This window comes from Pholcus phalangioides, unplaced genomic scaffold (genome assembly GCF_987345545.1).
Source record: "Pholcus phalangioides strain wild (caught in Gottingen) unplaced genomic scaffold, Ppha-v1.0 ptg000015l_1, whole genome shotgun sequence".
NCBI classification, from domain to species: domain Eukaryota; kingdom Metazoa; phylum Arthropoda; class Arachnida; order Araneae; family Pholcidae; genus Pholcus; species Pholcus phalangioides.
The window spans coordinates 16,990,321-17,016,609 of record NW_028301608.1 but is presented as its reverse complement, the minus strand read 5'-3'; the positions used below and the strand labels follow the sequence as shown (position 1 = coordinate 17,016,609).

The 26,289-nt window shown below is 34.3% G+C and overlaps 1 protein-coding gene and 1 long non-coding RNA gene across 2 annotated transcripts in view; one reads left to right on the top strand and one right to left on the bottom strand.

Moving 5' to 3' along the window:
* Nucleotides 1-26,289, top strand: part of LOC149075574 (ubiquitin carboxyl-terminal hydrolase 4-like) — a 52,824-nt gene that overhangs the window by 414 nt on the left and 26,121 nt on the right. Inside the window, exons 2-10 of the mRNA XM_089243061.1 lie at nucleotides 5,554-5,681; nucleotides 6,384-6,550; nucleotides 6,758-6,848; nucleotides 7,338-7,483; nucleotides 14,897-14,952; nucleotides 21,343-21,429; nucleotides 22,358-22,514; nucleotides 23,180-23,353; nucleotides 24,087-24,245. Coding sequence (XP_089099187.1) covers nucleotides 5,554-5,681; nucleotides 6,384-6,550; nucleotides 6,758-6,848; nucleotides 7,338-7,483; nucleotides 14,897-14,952; nucleotides 21,343-21,429; nucleotides 22,358-22,514; nucleotides 23,180-23,353; nucleotides 24,087-24,245 — 1,165 coding nt within the window. The remainder of the gene's footprint in view (nucleotides 1-5,553; nucleotides 5,682-6,383; nucleotides 6,551-6,757; nucleotides 6,849-7,337; nucleotides 7,484-14,896; nucleotides 14,953-21,342; nucleotides 21,430-22,357; nucleotides 22,515-23,179; nucleotides 23,354-24,086; nucleotides 24,246-26,289) is intronic.
* Nucleotides 9,549-12,891, bottom strand: LOC149075575 (uncharacterized). The gene is made up of 2 exons (XR_016194010.1): nucleotides 12,688-12,891; nucleotides 9,549-12,036 (listed from the first exon to the last, which is right to left on the bottom strand). It is a non-coding gene; the product is annotated as an uncharacterized LOC149075575 (long non-coding RNA).

Genomic DNA, 26,289 nt, shown 5'->3' with positions numbered 1-26,289 from the left:
TGCTTTTGTGTTTACCGTAAAGAGTCAACATCCAGATGTCAGTGGTTATGTCCATCAGAGACCGTTTCCGCATCCGGAGGTTGTTTCCGTTGAGTCCCTCTTGAAATATATGCTCTAATTGTTCTCGACGATCTGAGCGGACTCTTCTTATGGACTCAAAGGACTTTCGGCTCGAATTCCGACTAGGAAAATGTATTCTTTCAGCCGTGAAGTGTTGGCTTCTAGCATTATTTATAAGCGCTTAAAGCATGCCAGGCCTAGACATGATCAAGTAGTTGTTGTGAGATCTAAAATTTGAGGCACATTTATGTTTGACAGTTTTAATATCGCTTAAAAGTATCTAATAGTATCTCATGTCATCAATGTGTAAAATATATAAGAACCACATTTAAAAAAACGGCAATATCTGTAAAGGGATTGACCCCATTTGTACCAATTCTTTTATATTGTGCAGCTATAAATATTGCCGAAACTGATAAGCATTTAATCTAGCTTTGTCAACCCATTGTGATTGTATCACATTATATTGGAATTAGAGTCGTAACTTGATACTTAATAAGCTAGGTCATGAATGAATTTTGCCACTCTTTTGTAATGTTGAAGGTTAAAGGGTGAAATTTAAAATTCCCCCCCACCCCCCTGATCCGGCGCTTGGGCGCCAGACCTACCTGCTCCCCCCCTTATTTTCAGCACCGATTGGAATGAACATAGAACGAATTTTCGCTTTAGTTTATTTCCAATGTACTATAGTTTCCCAAACATTTTTTATTCCATCGTCCCTTTAAAAAAAAATTTCTCATTGACGTCTAACCTATAGTTTCTACCGCCTTTCCCCCCCCCCCCCAGGATCATTCCATCATCCCTGGGGGCGATATTTCCTACTTTGGGAAGCATTGCAATATACTATACCAATGCCAAGCAGCTGTAGTAAGCATGTGCCCATTTGGCAATGTGTTGACAAACATGATGAGGAATCGCCAAGATTGAAATGGAGTCATGTTTTGGACGCCATTCTTGCCAGAGGAAAATCTCAACACATCCAAGGGCCTATCCAGCCAAAATTCTGGTCTGTTTTTCCTTCACAAAATTCCTCATATTAAAAACTAACCCTTCACGAAATACACAAGTTAATAAAATCATAAATCTGTCATTTCATTTCTTTTGTGATAAATTGAATTGACTGCTTTACTTTCCTTAAAATTACTTTTCACAGAACTGCTGACCATTTTCACTAAAACAGGACGCTACAAAAAAATTGCCTTGACAGATCCTCTGGTATCTGTTAAGAGATCACTATGGCTATTAAAACAAAAAAAATGATTAAAAAACAAATGGCAGTAACAAAATAACATTCTTAGACTCAATATGGAATCTAGATTAAAATAACATCGGACCAGATACAGGATTGAAAAAAAAAAATGGGACTCTATTTTTTAAATAAGATAATGGTTTGGGTAAAACAAAGCTCTGGATTCAATAACAACACTATTTGCGAGATTAAAACTATAACAGCTAGTGTGCAAAAAATTAACAAAATGGAAATATAGAATATACGACCTGAGAAAATTAGATACTTCAAAAAGAAAAAAAAAAGCTTTAAAAAATATACAACATGTCAGTGAACGAATAAAAAGTAAGCTCTAAAATACTAACAGACTCAATACAAATGTGGCTGCATATGTGGGAATACAAAGGCTTATTATTCTTTCTCTAAAGGTGATGTCACCTTCAGCCAATAGCAAAAAAATGAAATAGCCACCCAGAAGCTGAAGGAATAGTATTAGCCAGCAGAAAAAAAAATGCCAATGGATGAAAATGGTTGATAAGGAAAAGAAGCGCCAACAGGCCATAAAGGAAATTGCCAAAAAAAAAAGGAATTTTACTATAGCTTGTTCCTTTATGGCACATTTTTAAACATTAGTGGAAAATGTGTGTATCTATCGTTCAGCTGGGAACCAGGGTTTAAGCAAAATATGAAAGAAATAGTAGCTACTTTTGCAAAAATGCTACAGGAGGTACGAAATGAGTAGACATCCAACCATCAATCATTAGCATTGTAGCAGTTTGCAAAATTTTTTCCCTCCATTTTCACTTTTTTGCTAAAGGAATTTTTATCTAACTTAAATCCTGCTAGTAACGTTATCAAATAGCATCCAATCGGATCTGACAATGAAAAAAATCATCACCAAGTAGCAGCATACTGTATATTAAGAATTTGTTGTTTGCTCTAATTAGTCTGCTACAAGCAATCGAAAAGAATTTTGAACTTGTATTACAACTGAGTTGTATAGCAGTATTCCTAACAATAGTTGTAGGGGTTCCTAGACAGGGTTGCCCAATGATAGCATATAAAATATTGCTTTGGGCACATGTAAATTTTTGGAGATTTGGCTAGCCCTGGTCCCAGAATACCATTGGTAAGAGTTAGTGCTTAATAAAGTAGTGTCATTCAGGGACGTCAGAAGTGTTTCAAATCTGTGGTTGCTCATTGTGAGCTTTATGTAGGAAATTTTGATTGCCGAATCAGTTCTGGGGGGGTTTTTCCCCCCACCTTTTTTTTTTTTGTTTTACATGTGCCTTTTTTTCTGTGTGCTGTATTGAGATGCCACCTTATTCAAATAAAAGGCCACAACAGGCAATATGTCCACCAAGGTGACTGAGAAAAAGATGCTCAGAACAAATATGGATGCTATATATTTCTAACATACAGTAACCCAATTAGAAATGCAATTATAAAAACTAGTGGTTTGTGTATTACTCAGCTGAGGAAATATAATTTGGTAGTATTTGATTAGTATTCTCAACTCTAGAGGGTCATCATGGGCAGGGTTGAGTTTGTGATGTCAAAAATTAGTTTAAACTGTCAAAAGCAGGTTTAAACCATTAAAAAACCCACCAGAAATTAGTGTAATAGCCCAGGTTGATAAGATATTCTCCTAAAGTTACCAAAGGATGTTTAGAGGTGTTGCGAGCTCAATACCCACTTTATCCTTGTCAGAACAGTTTCTGACATGGGTACAACAGAAACAGCGACAGGACCACAGAAAAAGATTGCTACCGCAGGGAGTCCCTCATCGAGGAGTTAGCGCATCAACCTTTCAAGTGAGTATAAAAAAGGCTGCCTTTGGAATCCACAATAAATTGTAGGTCCTGGTCTAATTAGCCCTCTGGTGCAAAAAATGACAGTGATGCAACAACAATTATCAAAGCATCACAAACCGTCGGAAACCTCAATGAATACTTTATGATAGCATTTTGAACATGATAGGTATACATGATGAGGAACTTTTTTGTATATAAAGTTTTATTGTTAAACACTAATTTATTGCAATAACATTAAAACAAAATGTTAATTATAATCTGCAGTTCGAATTTTTCGACATACAAAGATTCTAGAACACATAATATATACTACCAATTACCTGGGTTCAATTTAATAAGTGTTTATTCAAAATATTTGTGACAAGAAATCAGGGTTAGGTTTTTGACTCCAGAAACTAACTCGGTATTTGAAACAGTTAAAACTTACTGTCAATTTTGTCAAATAGTTTTTTAGCATGATAGGTGTGTTAAATAACAAAAAACTTACTTTTATACTGATTAATGTTTTTATATTTTGAATTTCCTTATAATTATTGAGTATAAAATATCTACAGGGTGATCAGCGAATAAGCCCTTATTTAAAAATTAAATATCTCTACAACAAAGATCAATAGAATTATGTGGTAAATGGTACGTTTATTAGCAAAACTGTAAGAATGTTGTACAGAAATTTCGAAATTTAGTTTTAAAAATTTTTAAAAATTAAAAAATTTTTAAAAATTTAAAAAAAAAACGACATTTTGGGGTTCCGAAAATCCTCATTTGTGTGAAGAGAAATCGCTGCATTCGCCTAAGGTTACTGCATGGGCTGCGGTATGCGCCAGAGGCATTATCAGCACCTTCTTCATTCGAGAAACGATTACTACTGAACGTTACGTTACAATTTTGGAACAATTTGTCAGCACACATGGCGCATACCGCAGCCCATGCAGTAACTTTAGGCGAATGCACTGGTTTCTCTTCACACAAATGAGGATTTTCGGAACCCCAAAATCTCCAGTTTTGTTTTTGTTTTTTTTAATTTTAAAAAATTAAAAAAAAAAACTAAATTTTTGAAATTTCTGTACAACATTCTTACAGTTTTGTTAATAAACATACCGTTTACCGCATAATCCTATTGATCTTTGTTGTAGAGATATTTAATTTTGAAATAAGGGCTTATTCGCTGATCACCCTGTATATTGATATTTTAAATTTCCATTCAAATGTGCAATGTCTGTCCTTCCCACTTCTATATTCTACAAGCCGGACACGCCAGATCTGACTTGTCATACAATGCCATGAGACCATCACTTGTGTACCTTTGGTCGTGTCTTCATTGAGCCCATGTGTTACGATGGTCCTGAGTCAAGCATAGTGCATTAATCATAGGATATTCTTGAACCATAAAACCATTTCTTGATTTATTTTTTTCCGAGCACCAATATTGCATGTTCTCTATATTGATTTGCCATGCAAGAAAAATTATTTTGTGACCATTTTCACAGAAAATGATTTGCCATAGTAAAATTTCTCGATCTTTTTAAAGAATGCTATATATCTCTCTTTTGAAAAATCAGATATATTTTTCTATTTGTGGCAATCGATTTAAAATAATGTAGGCTCGCACTAATCCAGCACATATATCAGGCCATATAATCAGAACCGCTGAATTACTGGAATAGTTGGGAAAAAACCTATAAACTTCTGTGCACAGGTATGTGCAGAGAATCTACTGTGCTTACAAAACTCTATACTAATTTTTTTTATTATAAATGTGTTTTATAATGTAAATCAACAAATCTCTCACTAAAAACCACAGAGTTTAGGGTTGGGGTTTTGGACAGGACACGCGGGATAAACTGTCCAAAACTGTTGATTTTAAATAAAGGAAAATATCTGAGTAAATTGAGGCCACTCTGTAGGCCTAGCACCTGCACATGACTAACCGAACACAATTTCACAAACACTGACTATGCCTATATGATGGTGATAAAAGACAGTTCAGTAAAAACCATGGTAAATACTGTGGTTTTTACCTTACTGTCCAAAACCTTGCCAACCCTGGTCAGTATATATAGTGGCACCCAAGTGGCATAGTGGTAAGATGTTCATCTACCACCATGAAGGTTACTGTTAAGTCCCAGATTCGAATCGAGGGAAAGAATATAGATAACATCTTTTTTCTAATGAGCTTGACTTGTTAATGACAGTAAATTGCAGTATAACGACTGGCATTGGTGTGTGTGAAGTAGTATACTCTTCATTTCCTCTGAGGAGGGGACAGTCTTCCAAGATCCTCCCCTGTATCTCCATCCATTCCAAGTACCTTGCTATCAGTTATAATTTTTAGGTATTCTATTTTTTTGTAAGATAATCAAATGATAGGTTGAAAGTCTCTCTCAGGCAATTGGTCTGGAACTATTTGAGCAAAATTTTGTTTTTATAACTGATCACTCATTAAAATATTAGGTGCCTCATGGACAACAAATGGTTCAAGCAGTGGAAGAAGTATGTAGGCTATGATAGCTGGGAAACAAGTTGTGTTGGGGACCGTGCTACTCATCCAGGGCCCATCGATAACTCTCCGTTGCTCAAAGGTAATTTTTTTTTTAATTGAAGTTTTTATGTTATTGATTTTCCTATGTGAATCCGTCTCGCTGTCCTGACAATGAATTTACAAATCAATTGAAGAGGTTTAAATGTAATTTATTTGTTTGGCAGCACAGAAAAACTGACGTGTGTTTGTGAGAAAATATTTTAAAAGAAAAAGTAAATAAAACAAAAGATTTGCAAAAACAAGTGTTTTTGTAGGGAAATATTGCAACCATGATGCCATCAAGAAGGTTTTGTTCTTGCAAATGTTTTTTGCCAGCAAAAATTTCCCGTATTTGCCTATCCACTGTCACCCTTGTGTTTTTAATGTTAATCATACATAGGTTGGTCTATTTTTGTCTTTTTTTACGTAAACTCTAATGTGTAATGTGATCACTTATTATTCAAATTCCTATTCATTGCCATTAAGTCCACAAAAAAAAATTGTTCTTCAGTCTCTTACGAATCATAAGCATTTCTCTAATTTCACATCTAATTTTAATATTTTGCATTAATATGATCTAAAATAATAAGGTGGGCATTGAAGGGAAAATATCTCAAGCAACCGAAATCAAGGTTACTAACAACAACTGGTTGATGATTATCAATATGATGCCTCAAGAGTCCCCTAGAAAATTATGAAATTTTAATTTAGTTATTCTTTTTAAATGATTTAAATTTGATTGAATTTTCAATATGTGTTATAGATGATGGAAGTGGAGAAATCAAAGATCATCTTATAGATGAATTGGACTATGTGCTTTTGCCGAAAGAAGGATGGGATCTTCTCAGTCAGTGGTATGGTGTTATTGAAGGTCAAGATTGCATTTCAAGGAAGGTTGTAGAATATGGAATGTTCGTGAAGCATTGCAAGGTGATTTTTCTTGCTTCCTCAGATGTCTGAATATGTGAACATATATTTGCAGTACAGATTTTAAAAGCCTTTGTTCGAGCTTATTTATTTATATTTTATTACATCTCTGAAAAAAAATGGAATCAAAAATAGCAAAATTTTTAAATTCCTATTTATGATTTCTGTGCCAATATTTGTCTCTAACATACTTCATTCTGTACTATTTAGGTTGAAGTCTATTTATTAGAATTCAAATTATGTCAGAACCATGATATGGAACTTTTTGTCACTCGAAAATTCAGCAAAGTTGATACAATCGGTAAATTTTTTGCAATATGCATATCGAAAATTGTTATTATGTCCATCTTCATATATAAAATATATTCTAGCTTTCACCAGTACACATTATTTCCTTTGATAATCAGTTCCTAGTGTGGATAAAGAAAAGTAGTAGTAGGATTGTGCATTGCATGTTTAGATAAGTATTTGTTCCAATAAAGTTCAGCTCCCTTTTATGCATGAATTTTTCCATTCATTTATACAAAAAACTATTGAAGCATAATACACAATCTGTGGAAACTCCAGATGTTCGAAATAGCTTCTGCTGATTTTGCATCTGCAGTGGAGCAAACATAATCTTCAATTACGTCTGAATAATTATTATGAGGAAACATTTATGTATCATGCATGCATGGAAGTGTTGAAATTTTTATTTTTTGTGTGAAAGCAAGTATGTTTTTGACTACACAGTATATGTATTAAGGGTTTTTACATATTGCGTGTATTAATGTCTCTTAATATTATTTAGGTTACATTGAGCAGGAAATGCGAAGAATTTTCAATATACCTGAAGAGAAAGAAACCAGACTATGGAATCGATATAGTACTAACACTTTTGAGCATCTGAACATCCGAGAAAGTACAGTGCAGGACATTGGATTATACCAGGGACAGGTAGAGAGCTAATTGTCTGTTCTTTCAAAAATAATTATTTCCAATTTATCGTGCAAATTTATTACTGGCCATTTCAGAGCAGGGAAAATCTGTCTTTCACTGCATTAAATTTTTTTATTATCATAAACATTTATTTTAAAACAATCACTGGACTAATTGGTTTTTCAATTACCAAAATCACTTTGATAGAAATTAGTCCAGGAGATTATATGAGTTCTAAGGAAGACAATCTTTTTTATTTATGAAAAGGGTCATAATATATAAAGAAAAACTAATAGAGACACGTTTTGGTACGTACAGGGAAAGTAATGAAAAATATATATTTTTGGAATAAATGCTGTATTTATTGAACGACACAAACAAAGCGACACAGTTAAAAAAAAGCTTGTTCTATGTTGCTTCCACAACACCGTAAGCACCGTAAATTTTTCTAAGGCTTGCACCCTGATACTTAAAATGTTACTTATTATACCTTTGAAATTAAAAAATCTCTTATTTCCCATTCTAGCTGGAAATGCTTTTGCTCTTGAACAAAGCCAAAGCGTTGCTGTTACAAAATTTCCTAAAATTTCTACAAACAAATGTCATGCATAGCATGCTTGTGAACATTTTCATTCTGGTGCACTGAAAGAATTAAGCTGCTTTTGTTAGGAGAAGGGAAGAAGCCACTTTTGCCAAAGCGCCCTAATTAATTTACATCTGCAGGCCATGTACATTGTCAATAATGAGCACCACAAACAAACACTAATTTATTTTTTTTAACTGGCAATAACATTAGACTTCAGGTATTAAGTCTATAAAAATAGAAGATGCCATACAAGCTTAAGAATTCTATTTAACTTCAAACTTTTCATCTTTAATAGCAGCTGCAGCTTATAGTAGCCTCAGAAATCGGTGTAGTTTTCCTCAGGCATTGCATTTTACTTGACTTCAGAATTTTTAATTGTTTTCACTTTCATTATCACTAAATATATTGCACATCTGTGCAATAATTATGATTATGCTTGAATTTAATCATAATGTACATTTTTCACAGAAAAATGCATAGCATGAAGTTTGCGTATTGTTGAAGTTAATTGTTGCAAAGCCAGACAATTTGGCTTAAGATCCCTTAGCCAATACCTTCTAGAGCAGAAGGCCTGACCCCGAGATTCGTGACGTCATCGAATTCCGTCCTAGAATCGTCTTCCCTGTAAGATCGTTTTCCAGCAGCACCACACACTGTAGCGCCGTTATATATATATTTTTTTGACCCACCCCGCTGTAATAGATATTTTTTTCTTATAAAAAAAAGGTTGAATTACCTAAGAATTTAGCACTCGAATGGACGAGTTTATACTTATAATTCAACATTATTTTCAAGTATCAATTAGAGCCAGAGTTTTTACGAAAACTTGACAATATTTGAATTACCATTTGACATCAAAATTTCCCCAAGAGAATTTTTCGGAATTTCATTTCTGTTGATTTTAACCAAAAAAATATCCATTGAATACCAAAATTCAAGTATATGTAAAATATCCTTTATTTTTCATTAAGATAGACATATGCAATATTCACTATATATTTTGTCATTTAAAAAATATATACAGTATATACAAACTTTTCACGTAATGTGTATTTTATTGAAAGGAAGAAAAAAGAACGAATGAACAAATATGCTTTGCTCCTTCCAGAAAATTTCAATGAAAACTATGGATTAGATATAGATTGTATGATTCTCATTCGTACACAAATTCATAACATTCAAGTAGTAAAAATCCATTTCAAAAATAGTTTTTTTCTTCAATATATGTCACCAGTTTCTTCTTTGCATAAAATTGTTTTATTATTTATAACTTCTCTTAAACATTCATTTTTATTCGAAGATTCTTTAGAAATAAGCCAGAAAAAAAACAAACCAAGAATACGTAGATTAATTTTGAGGTTTGTTATGAAGCAAAGTGTGATCTATGTTCAAGATTATAAATATCATCAGGTTCATATTTTATTTAGGCTGGGGAGAAAAAATTCTATCCAATGTTTTTCACTACACACATGGAATTACACAAGAAATAAAACTTGCTAGAATTGAAAAACAATCTTTAATTGAACATTTGCATTAAACATGAATTCAACATCATTTTTCAGTTTCTCAGTCACAACGTCATTATATAGAACATAACTAACAACTACAGGAGTTGACACGACAAACCCCTTTAACCAAATTTCGTATGATTATGAAACTTCCATCTTCACACATAACACATAACCATCACACATAAACACATTTCTTTTTCAGTACTTAAATGCTCAGAGTGGAAAGAGTATCTAAGTTTTTTCATGAAAGCATGTGAGCAATATATATATATTCAGAACTTGATGGCAATTTTCTGTGAACGACTAAAATCATAACCACCATCATTTATGTATAACTTTTTTTAAAAAAAAAAGGGAGGTGTAAAATGTACCAGTAATGAGACACTTATTTCAAAGATTTAAAAATAAAAAATGAATTTAAAGGTGAATTTGAAATTTTGAGCTGATAATGATGGATAAATGTTTGACTGATATTGAAAAGTAATTGAGTAAATATTATTTCAAGTTTCGGAGCTAATTAATTAAATGTTAAGTGGCCCATTACTTATACATTTACCGAACTTGATCAAAACAATCAAGTTTCCTCTTTGCACATTTTTCATTCCTAATTTTCCCTTTTTTCTTTGTCACCAAATCATTTTTATTCATACACAGATTTTTGAGTAAAATATTAGATGAAATCCATAAAAAATTTTTGAGCAATATCAGCTTCCCTGTGACAACTACAACATTCATATACATTTCCTAAAATTTCAAACTCTTCCAAGGTGGTAAAAGCTGTGTTTACAAGAACTTCTCTATGCTTACTCTGATTATTATATATCATTTATTACTATATATGATATGATTATTACTATGATTATCTGATTACTGTGATTACTTTGATAAATTCAGCAGTATCAGTAAAATGAGGGATATTTCTGTCTGGACCCAATATATTTAAAGCCTCGCAAACAAACTAATTGAAGACTGAGTACAAGTTTGATGTTTGTCTCTCTAAATTAAAAGGTCTGAGATTTTCATGTTAGCCCTCTTGCATATGAGACAACATTTGCAGAGTCTGTCATACAGTTGTTTCACTGATGCAAAAGATGCTGTACAAAAATTGTCAACTGAAACATCAAAGTTCAGGTAAAAATAGCACTTGCCATCATTTCTTTGATTCAACCAGTTATTTCTGATATTTTTTAACAAATACACACTATAACAAAAAATAGTGGTCTCGATGGACACCGAGGCTGGGGATACATATATAAATTCTTATGTGGCTTTGTGAACAAGCTCATTGCTTTTCTATTGATAGCATTGTTATCAGTGACAACACCAATAATTGTGAAACCAATATTTTCTAAACCTAAAATAACTTAAGATAACATTACGTAACAATACGTGATTTATCTTGAACACAGGTAAAATATGCACAACTTCTTTAAAAGGGGACATTAGGCTGGAAACTATAAACACAAAAGCACTCTTCGCAGCTTCTTCTGTGTTGAAGGCCATGCCAACAACAGAACCTCCCTTATAATCAAAATAAGGTTTTATGTAAATTTCGTCAACAAGAAAAATAACTTTATCTGCATCAGAAATATATTTTGCTCTGACTTTTATGTACATCAAGAAATTTTGACTCACCTCCTCGGTTGGTGAAACTGGTAGTCGCTGACTAATTTTCCTCAAAGTTGATGGATGAGGCAGTATTATTTTATTGCTAGATCTTATAAATTTGTACACTTGTGGCGAAATTGAATGTAACAGAGTAGCAAATATATGATGTCATTAGAGTATTTAAAGTTGTTTTTTGCACAACGACTAATCTTAATTTGTTCCTCTATAAAATTTATCAGTAATTCATTTTCACCAGTCTTCAAAGAAGACAGAGCATCATTGAAGAAATCTATTTTAGAGGAATTTTTTCCTCACACATAGGATTCATACTTTTAAGTGTGTCTAATATATCAATTAAGTCATTGAAATTTGTGAACTTATATGGGAGGGTAAATTTTGTAATTCTTTTCAATGCAATACTTTTTAGATAAACAGAAACATTAAGATTACTTACAACCACTGAATGCGAAATCTGTGGGTATGGTTGTATATCCAAATGATAAACACAAAATTTTTCACTGATTCGACACTTCATAAAAATTGTCAAGACCAAATGTTTCAACACATCACTGTAGATCTTCCATACTGCTGATTTGTCTCTGCTGAGAAAATGTTGCTGCATCAGTCACACTTTCCTCAAGGGCCGTTTTTAAGCGTTCATTCTTTCAGTGTTTTTTGTAGTTTGGAGATAACCTTCGTTTAATAGGAAGTGTCATAGAAGTTGATGGATATCCTTCGAAGAGTCACGGCACAGCGTTCTTTCTTCTCTTAATTATCAACGGAGCTGTTAAAGTATTACCACTGTTTCTGTCAAAAGCTGAAGATTCTGTTAACAAATCCATGGCCAGAAAATGCAGTTCACATACCTAGACATAAAATAAGCATAATCAGACTGATGGCTATTGGTAATAACATGAAATTAATTTAGTCTCTGACCATTACTTGTTCTCCATAAGAGATGGGACAAATAATCTGCTGCTAAATTATATATAATATACTATTATTATAACTAGTTAAATACTAGTTCATAAATTATATGGTGCATTACTAGTTAGGAGTAAATAATGATTTACATTTCCTTGATTGGATATGAAATTGTAATTAATTAAAAACAAAAATCATTTGGTAATATTAATGTACTATGATGTATCATTGTCAAATTTTGTCAGTATCATGGCAATATCTCCCAATTACCAGTTTTACAATATCTATTGAAATAAAAAAATTCCATACTTAAAATTCAATATTTAAAATTACCAATAATTTCATTTCTTAATTAAAAACACTAATTTCATTTACAATTGTGATGAATTTTAAGGAAATTAATATTCGGCCACGAAATATTTGCTATCTGGCCAAAACATTATCTGAATATTTGGTACTCGGTTATTCCGCCGAATCACTATTTGTCCCATCTCTTCTTAATATCGGAGTTGATTTTTTTGCATTCCGTTGTTTTTTTCTTTAATTTTTCTTAAAGAATAAAACAATATAATGTTTACGAAATGAGCACTTACACTACTGCGATCATTCGGTACGAAGTCCTTTCTTTGGATGGAATTCAACCACTTCTTCTTCAGATCTTCACATTTCGGAAAATAAAATACAGATACTTTTGGGTCAGACATATTTCTATAAAAAAAATATCTAATCGACGACCACGTGCCTTCGTTAATGGCGATTTCTTGGGAGAAGCAGAGCGTGGATCGGGGGAGAATGCCGAGAAGAAGAAATTCTCTTTCTCGTTTAAGCCGGAGTGTGGTGACGTCACAGCATCGAAAATATCTCGGGCGAAGGCCTTCTCTCTAGAAGGTATTGCCTTAGCCCAGGGATCTTAAACCTATGACTTTCCGAACGTTTTGCTGTGGTCCGCTTACCTTTTTATAAAATAGATAATTTACATAAAATAACAATCAAATTAAAAAATAAAAATTATAGTACTGGCACTGAAATTTGTATTACTGTATTTACAACAACTGAGATACTTTCCAGATTCAATAGTGATGCTGGGAATTTGATGAATTAAAAGGGCAATCATAATGAATTAATTCAAGAGATCCTGAACCAAAACAGATTTTGAGGCCTATAATTTCATATAGGCTACATGTTTCAAGAGGCCGAATTCTGCATCCAGAAGGTGTACATAATTACAGAATTTACAGAAATGTTAAAAAAAACACCGTAATGGAAGAAATAATCTTACTATTATTGAGAGAGAGAAAAAAATAATTTAGTAATGGATGAAATTTATAATTAATGAAAAAATAGTTGCAGAACTACTGGAAGAAATAATTGCAGAACTACTGTAAGAAATAATTGCAGAAGTACTGATAGAAATAACTTCAGAATTATTGAGCGTAATTTCAGAATTGTTAAAGATGTTTATTATAATTCAGGAAAAAAATGATTTTATAATAAAAATTCAGTTAAAATATTTTAAAAATTGAGAAAATTTTCAGATTTGATGAAAAAATAATTGATTAAAAATAATTATATATATATATAATTATTTATATATATATATATATATATATATATATATATATAATGAAAGGGAGCTACCTCAAAATTAAAATTAATAGAATTATAATATTATAATTTAATGAAAAAAATAAATTCAGAGTAAATAAAAGTGTTCAACAAATTTAGGAAATCATGTTTAATGACAGAGAATACCAAAGTATGACTTGGTGGCCCATGAGCTTCATGGGAAATTTAATTTAACCCGCAATGTCCAAAAGATTGAAGAACCCTGCCTAGGCCCATCTTCATAGACCAACTCTGGTCTGCAAACCATAATCTGAGAAACACTACTATAGATTATTAGAAAAGAATGAAGACTCTTTATATAAATCAGCAGGTGGACATGGGTGTTAATTTGCTGAAAAAAACGACTATTTGTAAAAGTAATGGTGTAGGTGTTTTGTGGAGGGGCAGCTAACTGAAGTGAAAAATCTGAGTCTATAACTCTTTTGTAAATTTCTTTGTAACACCTTATGTCGTTCGTTCGTTCTCAACCTATGGGTCGCGGCCGAAACTTGGGTCACTGGGGCTTTCCTGATGGGTCGTACAACTCCTCTAACAGCCATTGTTTATTGAGTTATAGACCACGACCCAAACCTGATTCGTACAGGTTTCCGACATGGGTCATACAAATTCACTTACAGGCGGATTCTTGGGCTATGAGTCATGACTCAAACGTGATTCACTGGGAGTTTCTGAAATGGGTCGTAAAAATCAATGTCTGTAGACAGGGATTCTTGAGTTATGGGTCATGGCCCAAACTTGATTCGCAGTGCCATCCTAGGTGAGTAATACAAATCCACTTATATTTCCTGTAGTTATAGATTGGGCATTACTGGTTTCATTAATTTCGAAAAACAGTCCCATGGGTCGCGACATAAAAGGACTAAAAACCACTGCCTTGTGTAGACAGATCTTCATGCATTATTGTTTTGAGGTAGAAAAAAAAGAAGAGTCATGGAATTTCATGAAAAAACCATTTTTTCGTTCTGAAAATTTATGAAACTGTCTTTCATACATGCAATTTTGTTAAGGATTCGTTTTTCAAACCCAGAGTTTTTGCTAAGCTCTATTTCTCAGACCCAAATTTCAGCTGGCTGAATAGACCTTTGTTTATGTTTTGTATGCTGTATTTAATCTCTCAAACTATGAATGTATTACTGTACATGTAATATTGTTTATTGTCATTAACTTTCTATCCAGGTTATAATTATCGAAATCAGGAATGATGATGGTACATGGCCGAGACAAGTCAAAAAGTATGTTTTTTCTTTTAAATAATGGGTAGGGAAGTAAAATGATCTCTTATTTCTTCTAGAGCAGTGTTTCCCAAAGTGGACAATATCTGTCCCCTGGGGGTGATAGAAAGGTCCAAGAGGTTCAGTAGAAGCTTTGAATTTAGTGTAGGATCTTATGGGTTAGCCTGACTTGAGGGGGCGATGGAACAAAAAGGTTAGGAAACTGTTCTAGAGTATAATAGTTAATACATTTTGGAAATATAAATTTCACAATGTTAGTGAGTCTTGGCGAGCTAGACGTGTGGGTTTAAGCTCCTAATGACTTGTGAGGAATATGATTTTTAATTATGGGGACTAATTCGGCAGTTGGTAACATGAATGCCCAGATATACCTAGATAATTCAGTGTTATTTATGCTGTTCTGGTACTGCAGAGAAGGGGTTGGTCATATTTGTTTCAGACACAATAAGTTATCTTTGATAACACATCCTACAATACTGCAAGGTCACTTAAGCCAACTGTTTAACGACTTGAGTGTAGAAAGCTTTCTCTGGCCGCCTCAGTCCAATAGATGCTCTTTGTGTTAATAACCAGTTGCAATCCTTTCCATACGTTCAATTTCTTTGTCAGAGCTAGCTTCCTCGAAGAAAGTGTGGGAAATATTATTAAAAAATGATTGAAATTTGAATGAGAGTAGAAATATATCTGAATTAGCCTTACATCATATTTTTTTTAAATAAAAGCAAAATATTCTCTAACATTCAAAGTTTCTGGATAGTATTTTCGAAAAGGGTTCAAAAATTTAGTTCATACATAGGTGCCAATGCTTCCGATTTACCTGGAAGCCTTCCAGTTTTTGGGAGCCAGATTCTTCCGATTTTTCGTAAATTTGTAGAGAAAAGTTCGTGAAAATTATCAAATTATTTGTTTTACAAAAATTAAAAATCCCTAATAAAAATCGCTGTCCATGCAATCGTAAGCTCACCGTGTTTTCTGTCAGATTTTGGAAATTTAAAAAAAAAAATTGGAAATCATCGATTGTTGCCAAATATGATGCTGAAAATGAGCGAACTTGCCAATTACTGTGTTGCTAGAGTGGTGGGAAAAGTTGAACACTACTGCAAACCCTACAGTGGATTAAAATGAATTCTACAAAGGTAACATTGGCAGGTAACATTGGCTCTGGCCCAAAATCATTTTTTTGATCCGTCAATAATGGATGTAAGGGGACAGTTGGTCCCCTCTCGATAGGAAACTCTAGGTTAGAGAGCAGTGTAGGCATGTGTAGTGTTTTCAATGACTTTTTCGCGTCAGTTTTTAATGGAGACAATGATATTCGATATACGGGTGTTGCATTTGGTAAGAAAACCCTCAGGAAGGGGAAGTCATGTGTAACTAACCTCCTTTGCTTCTATGATCACGTAACTAAGGCTTTGGGTAAGAGCAAAAATGTAGATGTTGTTTAACCTTGATTTCCAGAAGGCATTCGATCGGGTCCAACATGGCAAACTCTTGAAGCGTTTACACGAGATTGGAATTGGGGGCGACTTGCTGAATTGGATTGAATCGTGTAATTCTATCTGTACAATTCTTTCTGTACAATTAAGAGATAGGTTGCAACGAGTTATGGTGAACGGGGAATTCTCTGGTTGGACAGACGTCACAAGTGGAGTTCCTCAAGGAAGTGTCTTTGGCCCCATACTTTTTTTACTTTTTATTGATAAACTCGATCAGGGTATTAGTGGGATTACTAGCAAATTTGCAGATGATGTGAAGCTAATGGCCATAATCGGGAATGAAAGCAATAGGGAGTTGCTCCAGACCAACTTAAACAGGCTTGCAGCATGGGCAAATGAATGGAGCATAATTTTTAGCATTGATAAGTGCATGGTTGCTCATTTTGGTTCGAACAACCCACGGTTCTCTTACGAGTTGAATGGTGTCACTATCCCAGATGCAACTAGGGTCACCAATTTAGGAATTCTTATTGGCAAGCGGCTTAGGTTTTCTGAACATTGTTCAGCTGTGGTCATTTTTTGAATGTTTACATTGGATGAACGCAGGTGTCGAGGAGATATGATCGAAGTGTTCAAAATTTTCAATGGGATGGATAGGATGGACCATGAACTTTTAGTACACCGCCAATCGACTGCTTTTATAAGGGGACACCAGTATCGATTGGTGAGGGACAATGCAAGGCTATGGTGTGGCAGGGAATTTTTCTCATAGGGTTGTTAATAAGTGGAATAGCTTACTCCCGGAGGTACACAATTGACACGTTTAAAAAGAAATACGATAAACATGTTGGGGTAAATTGAGAAGCAATTCATACTTAGAGTAAGACAACCATAAGTATTCTTTATGGGCATTGTATATTTTACCACGTGTATATATTGTTTATAATTTTTATTAATTGCATTTTTAATTGGGTTGTTATATTTTTGAAATATGACATCCATATTTTTATGGGCATCTTTTTCTCAGCCACCTCGTTATGCATTTTGCCTGTTGTGGCGTAGTACTTGTATTTATATATATTTTGTGATATTTTTGTCTTTTCAGCTGCATAGCTTCTCAGTGTCTTTGCTAATACGTATATTGGGAATTCAATTATGTGTCAAGTTACACTTGTGTGTCTTGGCTTATTGTTTTGTTTTCTGAGAATGCACGTTTTATTTGTGACCTTAAAATATTCACAATTATATTTTTTGGAAATAAATGGAAAGCATACTATTCAAATGGGAAAAAAAAATTTCCCCTAATTTTGTCACTTTTGAGCCTTTGCAGGCATATGCACTTATATATTACAAAGTCAGTTGAAACAGCCTGTTATCCAAATATACGAAGGGGATTTTCTTTTCTAAAAAATGTGTATGAACATTTTCAGCTTTCCTTATTCCCACATAAATTGGTATTAGTACATAAAATAAGACATAACTGGTTCTTAACAGTTAATTTCCCATATGTTTAATAAAAAACCTGTGAATTTAATTTTCAGAACGAAACTGGTACCTTTCACTACAGTGTTCATATGTTGTATTGTAAAAGAACGAATGGAATCAAGCTGAATTAAGAAAAGATTTGTGTTAATTATCAAAGTTGTAGTACTATGGGTATAGTGTTGCTATCCTCCATTCGTAAGCACTTATGCAGTAAAACCTCCCAACAACGGCCACTAATGGGACTGTGAAAATGTATCCGCTATTGGGAATGCCATTTTTATTCTGAAGGAGAAAAAAAATTAAAATTTTATGTATATAACATGTAAAATGATAATCTGTCCTTTAATTGATTACAATAATTATACAATTGATTATATTAGAATAATGATTATATTTATATTAATCAATCTATACAGCGCTATTTCGGCATCTTAAAATTCAGGGTTGCAATGCCGAGATAGAACACAACAGAAATGACTTGGCAAAAAAACTGATATCAGACCTGCCAACTCTCCCGATTTAGGCTGGAGACTCCAGATTTTTCATCCTTCCTCCCGCTCTCCAGATTTGTTAAAATTTCTCCAGATTTTGGCGGGAAATTAGATTTTATGCGAGCTTTCATGTTGTCGTGGCGTCAATGATTACAGTCGTCGTTAAGGAAAACACCCATAGAGGACAGCCGTAAAGAAGTCTCTGTGACCGCATTTAAGCAACTGGCAAAGACTTCGTTTTCGTAGCGTTTATCGGCAATCATTTATCAGGGGCATGACCTTGGTTGCCGAAATTCCTGTATGATTGTTATTGTATTCCATTAACAGCCGTGCGGTAAACACGTTTTTTCGTCCGCAGCTTTGTAATTTGATTTTTTTAAATCGTTTCTTCCGATTAAACATCTTCAGAAAGAAAATATAAAACTTTAAGCTAAATACAGCTAAATATAAAGCTTTTAAGAATTCATATACCCAAGATTATCAATCACTAATATCATCCACGAAAGGAAACACTTATAATTTATGAACAGTATGTAGATGTGATTTCTCTATTCCGCATGGAAAGACTGACGTGGAAGGAATTATATTCTGCTCAGGGGCAATGCAGAACCTGCCTTGGGGGGGGGGGGAGAATGTAACTTTTTCTTAATTTATTAAAAAAAAAAAAAATTCTGAACTTTTCTTTCTTATGAACTTTTTTTTGATCGAGTCTATGGGGGGGGGGGTACCCCCCTTGAGAAAATCTCTCTGGATTTCAAAAGTTGGCACGTCTGTGATATGGACCAAGGTGGTGTACCAGCAACCTCAAATAGTTTTGTTCCCACCCACGAGATCAAAAATACAAATACAAATACAACGCCACAACAGGCAAATTGCCCAACGAGGTGGCTGACTTAAGAACATCATGGATCCCCGAGCCATTTTTTGGAGGCCCTACCTACTACTGCTACACCACACATCACCCCCCCCCCCCGCGCGGAACCCCCCAACGAATCGGTACATGCGGGAATGGGCGTGTACGTGTAGTGCAACCTGACGTAAAGTTTGTTTCTGTGTAATGCTTGTTATGTGTAGTGCTGTCCTCTGCCCGCAGTTTTTCTAACTATGAGTGAAGTGTTATGGTTGAATGATTTACCGTTGTAGGACTGTTGCTCTCTGTGGCGAGACTTTTTAACGGGGAGATCGGCTCGCATTTGCGCCTTGAAGTTGGGAACCGCAGAAAACCAACTTCAGCTGACCACCACTGTGGGGTTCAAACCCGGATCCTCGCATCACGAGTCCGGCACTATAACCATGACCACTAGACCACACATGTGCGGGCTGAATATGTGACCCTTGGAGTCATCTGATATGGTCTGTGATGTCAAACTTAATTTTCTAAGAATAAATTAAGCGGCACATTCTAAGATAACTTTGGTGACTTACAAAACATTTACAGATCGCTTAGTTAAGTGACCCACAGTGCATTTGAAAATCCCTTAAGTGACCCGCAGCACATTAAGTTTCAACTAACCCACAGATCACTTGAGTGGCCTTTCTTCCCTTTTCACTGCTTTCAATAAACCCATCTAGCATTTGTACCCAGCAAAAGAAAGCATATGTAATATTTTCTCCCCATAGAGTTTGGTTGGGGGGGATCCTTGAAAATCAGCTTAAAAATTTTTTTCATAGCGATATGCATATTTTTTTCCTGACTCCATGTTGAAAGTGTCTGTTTTTCAGAAATTGTTGTTCAAAGGTTATTTGTACTGCTAAGTCTATGGAACATGTTTGGTTCCAGCAAAATATGGCCGTTGTTTGGAGATTACCATTGTTCGAATGTGGCCGTTAGAGGAGGTTTCGCTGTATTATGTATTTAGGGCAGGAATTTTATACAGAATGTGAGCTACATTGAAAATCATTTGATGAAGTCAGAGGCCAGCTAAGCTTTACTACTTAACCCTATAGATCCTGATATCTTACCTGACTGGTATTATATGCTCTTAGATTGACATGTTTCGTAAAGTGAGCAATATCACTCAGGTGATATTTAGAAGACACTACTACGCTTCAACAAAATCCACCTAGCTAAATAAAAAGTTCATATAACCGTTATAATTCCATGTATGTGTAGTGCTGCTTTTGCAGTGGCTTTGGTAATTCTTCTAAGATCTCAAAATCAGTTCTAGGTGTTATAAGCAGTTGATAGCAATTTATTCATACTCATCTGTCGGCAAAAACTAATTGAAGGCAGTTTCACAGTTGCAAATAAACGTATTAAAAAACAAATTTCAAAGTGACCTTACGGACTGAGGAGGTTAATATGCTGTTTCATTCTATGTGTCACCATCTCTATTCGTATCATTAATAAGCACAATAAAATTAAATTTTAAACTTGTCTCAGCATTGTGATTCAGTTTCTTAATGTTTTAATTTGTAGGCACAATGAAATCTTGCATAACAAGCATGCCCTATTAGCAGAGAAAAAAAATGGTCAATGGGTAGAGAGGTTTTAAAAGAATCTTCTTATATCTTTGTATGTTTGCAAAGTGCAAAAAAACAAAAGTGCATAACACTAGTATTTCATGTGTGACAGTTACTGTGTGACTACAAGCTTGAAATTTCTTTTAAAACCTTTTGTGTGATGTACAAAGTTATTAATTATACTCTTCAAGATCTTGTGATAGTGGTATAGTGTAGATAGTATATTTATAGTTGTATAGTGTGTAGATAAAATTTATCTACACACTATACAACTATCACAAAATACAATACATGTAACCTATAATTCATTTTTTGTGTGTGTGCTCAATTTATTACTTTTTTTTTAAATACATTATCTTGTAACCAGTTTCAATCTGGAACTTCAATTCACAGGTTTAGTCTTAAAATTTCAATGACTATTTTGAAAGTTATTAAAAAAATAGTTTCAAATCTTAATGATAATGAATACATTCTAGCTAACCATTATTTACCTTATTAAATGTTACTTTTTTCAGTACAAGTGCTGCTATAACCTACACCAGTTCACCTGTATCTGCTTCGGGGGATAACAGACAAATGTATAATAACTCTACCAGCACTGTGTGAGTATGTCAAGTTTGTGTAAATCTATCTCTACAGCCAGTTATTAGGGGATCGTAAATTTACAGTTCAAGCATTTGATAGACCCAATTTGTGATAACATTGTAAGTTGCCGTAACAACATTGTTCTGTTTGTTTGTGGTATATGTTTTTTTCTCTATGTTAGTACCAAAATGTACAGTCGAACCTCAGTGAAACACCACCATTCGTCTTGAAGAATTTTGGGGTTATATCGGATCATGATCAGAATAGTGTTTCAAAAAAGCACCATTACGTAAATTCATGCATTTATTGCGAACTGCTGTATCTTAATGTATTGTTAGTGTAACTCCATGAATAAAAGTAACCTATTTTAGACTCATTTAATTTTAGGTTGAAAAATTGATAAAACAATAAATGTAAGATTACTTGTCAACAGATTTGTACATATAAAACTTGACAAACATACACTTACCAATGAAATTGTGAATGTTTTCTAGACCTCCACCAACCACTCCATTCTTTATTTAAGTATTTTGCTCTAAACTGTTGACCAATAATAACAGTGGAATGAAAAGGGTAAATCCTCAACTCCGAGGGAAAAAAATGGTGGTAGAAAAAATATTGTAGCGGTTCTCTGAAAATGACATACAAACTTTGTATACATCCGAATAGTAGTTGTCGTTATAACAAGTTTAAAACAGTGTTTTTACAAAATCCTTATATGGAAGATTTGTTTTATACTGAAAATTTGTAGCATTAAGCGGGGTTGGCGTTACAACAGGTTTTGACTGTATATTGCATCTTATTTCATTGTTTCCATGTGTTACACTTGCATACAGATTGATGCCGTTTTTTCATGCTTTAGTGTATATCATTGTGTATATGTTTTCTTTACTGTCTACTGTTAAAAAGAAAAGTTACAACGCTTGATTTTTTTCCTCTTTTTAGGTCTACCAGAAGTTTTGCATCTGTTGGAGGCAGCAGTGGCTACAACAGTTCAAATTACAACTGTGATTATACAAACTCTGGCACCACTTTTGTTCATCCTGGGCTTTGTGGACTCTCCAATCTAGGCAACACATGCTTCATGAACTCTGCTTTGCAGGTAAATAGTTTTTTTTAGTAATTTAAATGGAAAAATGGAAAACACTAGTTCATTATTGATAATAAAAAACCTCTCAATGTACTTGTATTTTGAATCAACTCTATTATATAATAGTTGATTCCTCAAACACACACTATTAATAAAGGTACAGAAATCAGTTTATATGGTGTTGTCAGATTTGTATTCATTACTATTACTAATTTATCAGTTTTTATTCTTCCCCTCTCCCATTGGTTCACTTGCATCCCTCTTAAGAAAATTTTCTTTTTATAATCTTGCTGTTCTAAATAAGTTTGTGTCGTGAAGGTCATCCATGCATGGAATTTGTTTGGATATTCAAGAAAAAAAGAGATATAGGCAAAATAGTACAGGATGTAGTGACATTCATGCATATAGCCATACGTAGTTTTGGAGGAATTAAAATTTTTAATTGGAACTAGGGTAAAAAATTAAGAAATGTAAAAACTGATTGAAGTCTGTAAAGATTGGTATTTCCAGTTTTCGTGCTTTTTTGGGGATTTCTATAACAATTATCTGCTTGTACAAATAAGAAATTTGATCCGACTAAATTTTTTTTTTATTTCTCAAATTTTGTTATAAGCCAAGTTTGTCAGTTTTATGTTCTATGCCATTTACTTTTTTAACATTTAATCTCTATCTTCCAGTGTATGAGCAATACGCCTCTGTTAACTGACTACTTTGTGAAAGATCAATACTTGAATGAATTGAATACTGACAATCCATTGGGCATGCGAGGTGAAATAGCAAAATCCTATGCCGATCTTGTGAAAACGATATGGTCAGGTCGTTTCGCATACACTACACCTAGACATTTTAAGGTAGTTATTGTTTTCGCTTGTCAAAGTGTATTCCAAGTTTTCTGATTTTTGTGATAAAAAGTTATTTTTAGCATTACAAAAAATTTGAAACTAAAAAATTTATTGCTTAATTTTTCAATTCAATTTTTATTACTGATAGTTTTTTTTTACCACATATTAATGTCATTTCAGTTTGTGTCAGCCTGTGCATTCGCCCACTTTTTTTTCTGAGAAGGGAACTGAATGTCTGTGGAGGAACTAAAATATCCCACATAGAATGGAAGTTTAATCTACCATTCATTTCAGTTTTTTAATCGACTCAGATAAACTTTCAATATTCAATATTAAAAAATTTGTATTCAGATGTGAATTTTATTGAAATTTCTTTAAGTTTTGCCTATTCCATGCAAATTATCACTTATAAAAATAAAAGTTTCAACTTTCTTTTTATCAGTCGCCAGCATAGGAGTTTCCTATCCAACTTGTATTATCATAAAAAATAATAAATTTTAATTTTATAATTAAAAATGATGGCAAATAAAAGCAAACGTTCAATAACGGTCACATCATGCATTCAGCCAATTGAATAGATTTATACTTTCAACATATAGCATGTTGTTCAGTCATGGGAATGCTATCTGCTGGTTAAGAAATAAATTTTATGGATACCAACATTTTTCTCAATCAGAATTATCGGCCTTTTTTTCTTTTTTTATTTTATAAAGCCTCTGAAAAAGTTCTTTGTTTTGTTCAGACTATGGTTGGCCGATTTGCACCACAGTTTTCTGGGTACCAACAGCAAGACTGTCAAGAGTTAATGGCATTTCTCTTAGATGGATTGCACGAGGACTTGAATAGAGTAAAGAAAAAACCATACATTGAGCTAAGAGATGATGATGGGCGTTCAGATGAGGTAATATTCTAATGCTTTGTAGTCATATTTTCCATGAAAATGTTTTCCAACCCTCACATATCGGGTACATTCAATTTTCAATAATGAAAATTCATGAAATTTCGTTACGGGGGAGGTAGGTTTGAAAAACATATGCTGTTTATTAGTACCTTGCAATTGGGGCGCGGTAGCCCGGTCGATAAGATACTCGCCTAAAGTACCAAAGGATGTTTAGAGGTGTCGCGAGTTCGATACCCGGTTCGTCCTTGTCAGAAAACTTTCCTGGCACAGGGGTACAACAAAAACGGCGACTTGACCGCAGCAAAAAATTGCTACCGCAGGGGACCCCCATCGAGGAGTTAGCGTACCAACCTCTCGATGAGTATAAGAAACAAGCCTGCCGTTCGGAATCGGCAATAAATCGTAGGTCCCGGTCTAATTAGCCCTCGTGTGCAGAAAATGACCGTGGTGCGACAAAAATGATCAAATGATCAAGTACCTTGCAATTAGTTAAACACACAAATTCCTTGGTGCTGTGAATGCATGAAATTGCCTGATAGACATACATTGAAAGTATTGTCCATCAATTTAATGGTTTCCTAATTCAACATTAGTTCAGTGAAGGATCACTTGAGAGAATTGTGAGTCATGGTGTGTAATTTTTTATACTGACTGCAAAAGAAACATGCTCAGGCCAAAGTTAAATACAGTAGAGTTTCCGTGTAACTATTTTATCAGAATTCCAGGGGTGGGAACTCTGCGCCGCACTGCGCCAAAACTAATATCTTGCGCCATCCTGCTCCAATAGCGTATTTTCACATTTTTCTGCGCCAAATAGCGAATTTTGCTTCAGTATGCCCGGAATTTCGGAAAGGACGCCAAAAAAATTTTGTTCCGTTTCTTTACGAGAGAGAAAAGCGTGTTTTATTCCACTATACTTAAACTATCGGCCCCTGATCGGACTTTCCATCGCGAAACCCCGATATTGTCCATGATCGTGGAACTGAAGATGGCTTGCAATGCCTTTCAGCTTTAACTCTTTAACGCCGAGATAGAAAACCTGGGAGGGTCGTGAAAATACCATGTTTTTTGTGTTCAAAGTGGACTCGTCCAAATTTCGGCCACTTTCCCTCTCTTTACCCTTTCTCCATGAGTGTCTATTCATGCCACCCTTGGCATTGACGTTCACCCTTTCATTTCAATGGATTTTCGGGACATAATTTGTCTATATATATATATATATATATATCAGGGGTGCAAGAGCTGCGCCAATTGCGCCAAACTGCGCCGAAACGGTTCTCTTGCTACATGGTGCGCCAAGGCGCCGAATCCCTGCGCATTTGCGCCAATTCTTGTTTGTGGTTCGCGGAGGTACCGCTAATGCACTGTAGTACGTCAAATACCCTTAATTAAGCAAAAATTCGCATGAAAATTATGTTCACGGGACACGTTCTTTCCGAGACACGGAAAAAGATACGGGGGGGGGGTTAGAAACTTCAATTTTATTTTCACTTCCCACCATCTACCACAATCGAGTTATCTCGTGACCTTGGAAAGTAGTTATACTACCTTGAAGTATAAAGTCCTGTACTGTTATTGGTATAACTGGCGGGCTATCAAAGTCCCTGAATAAATATGCCGAATTTTCCGATTTCGGAGACCGTTTTTTCTCCTGCTATATACTGAAAATAACGGTAATTTCGCGGCTGCCAACCTGCGTTCTAAGACGGCATGCATCGAAAAGAGGATTGGTTTACTCGTTTAAATTACCGAAATTTTTCGGAGATCGTTGGGAAAAAATAGAATGTAAAAATTCCATCTAAAATATTCATAGTTTTGTCATCTAGCCACTATGCGGTCATGTGGTTATCGTCGGCGGTTGCCGATCGTAACAATTTCACATCGCGAAAATCCGGATTTGGCGAACGGGGCCGGCTTGAGCGAAAAAAATCTCTACCCATGCAGAACCTTTTTTTTTTTTTGGCGCTACTGACCACGTTTTTTTTGGTTGACAAACCTTTTTCACCCTTTCAACTCCATTTGGCACCCCTCCTTGAGCGGCGCC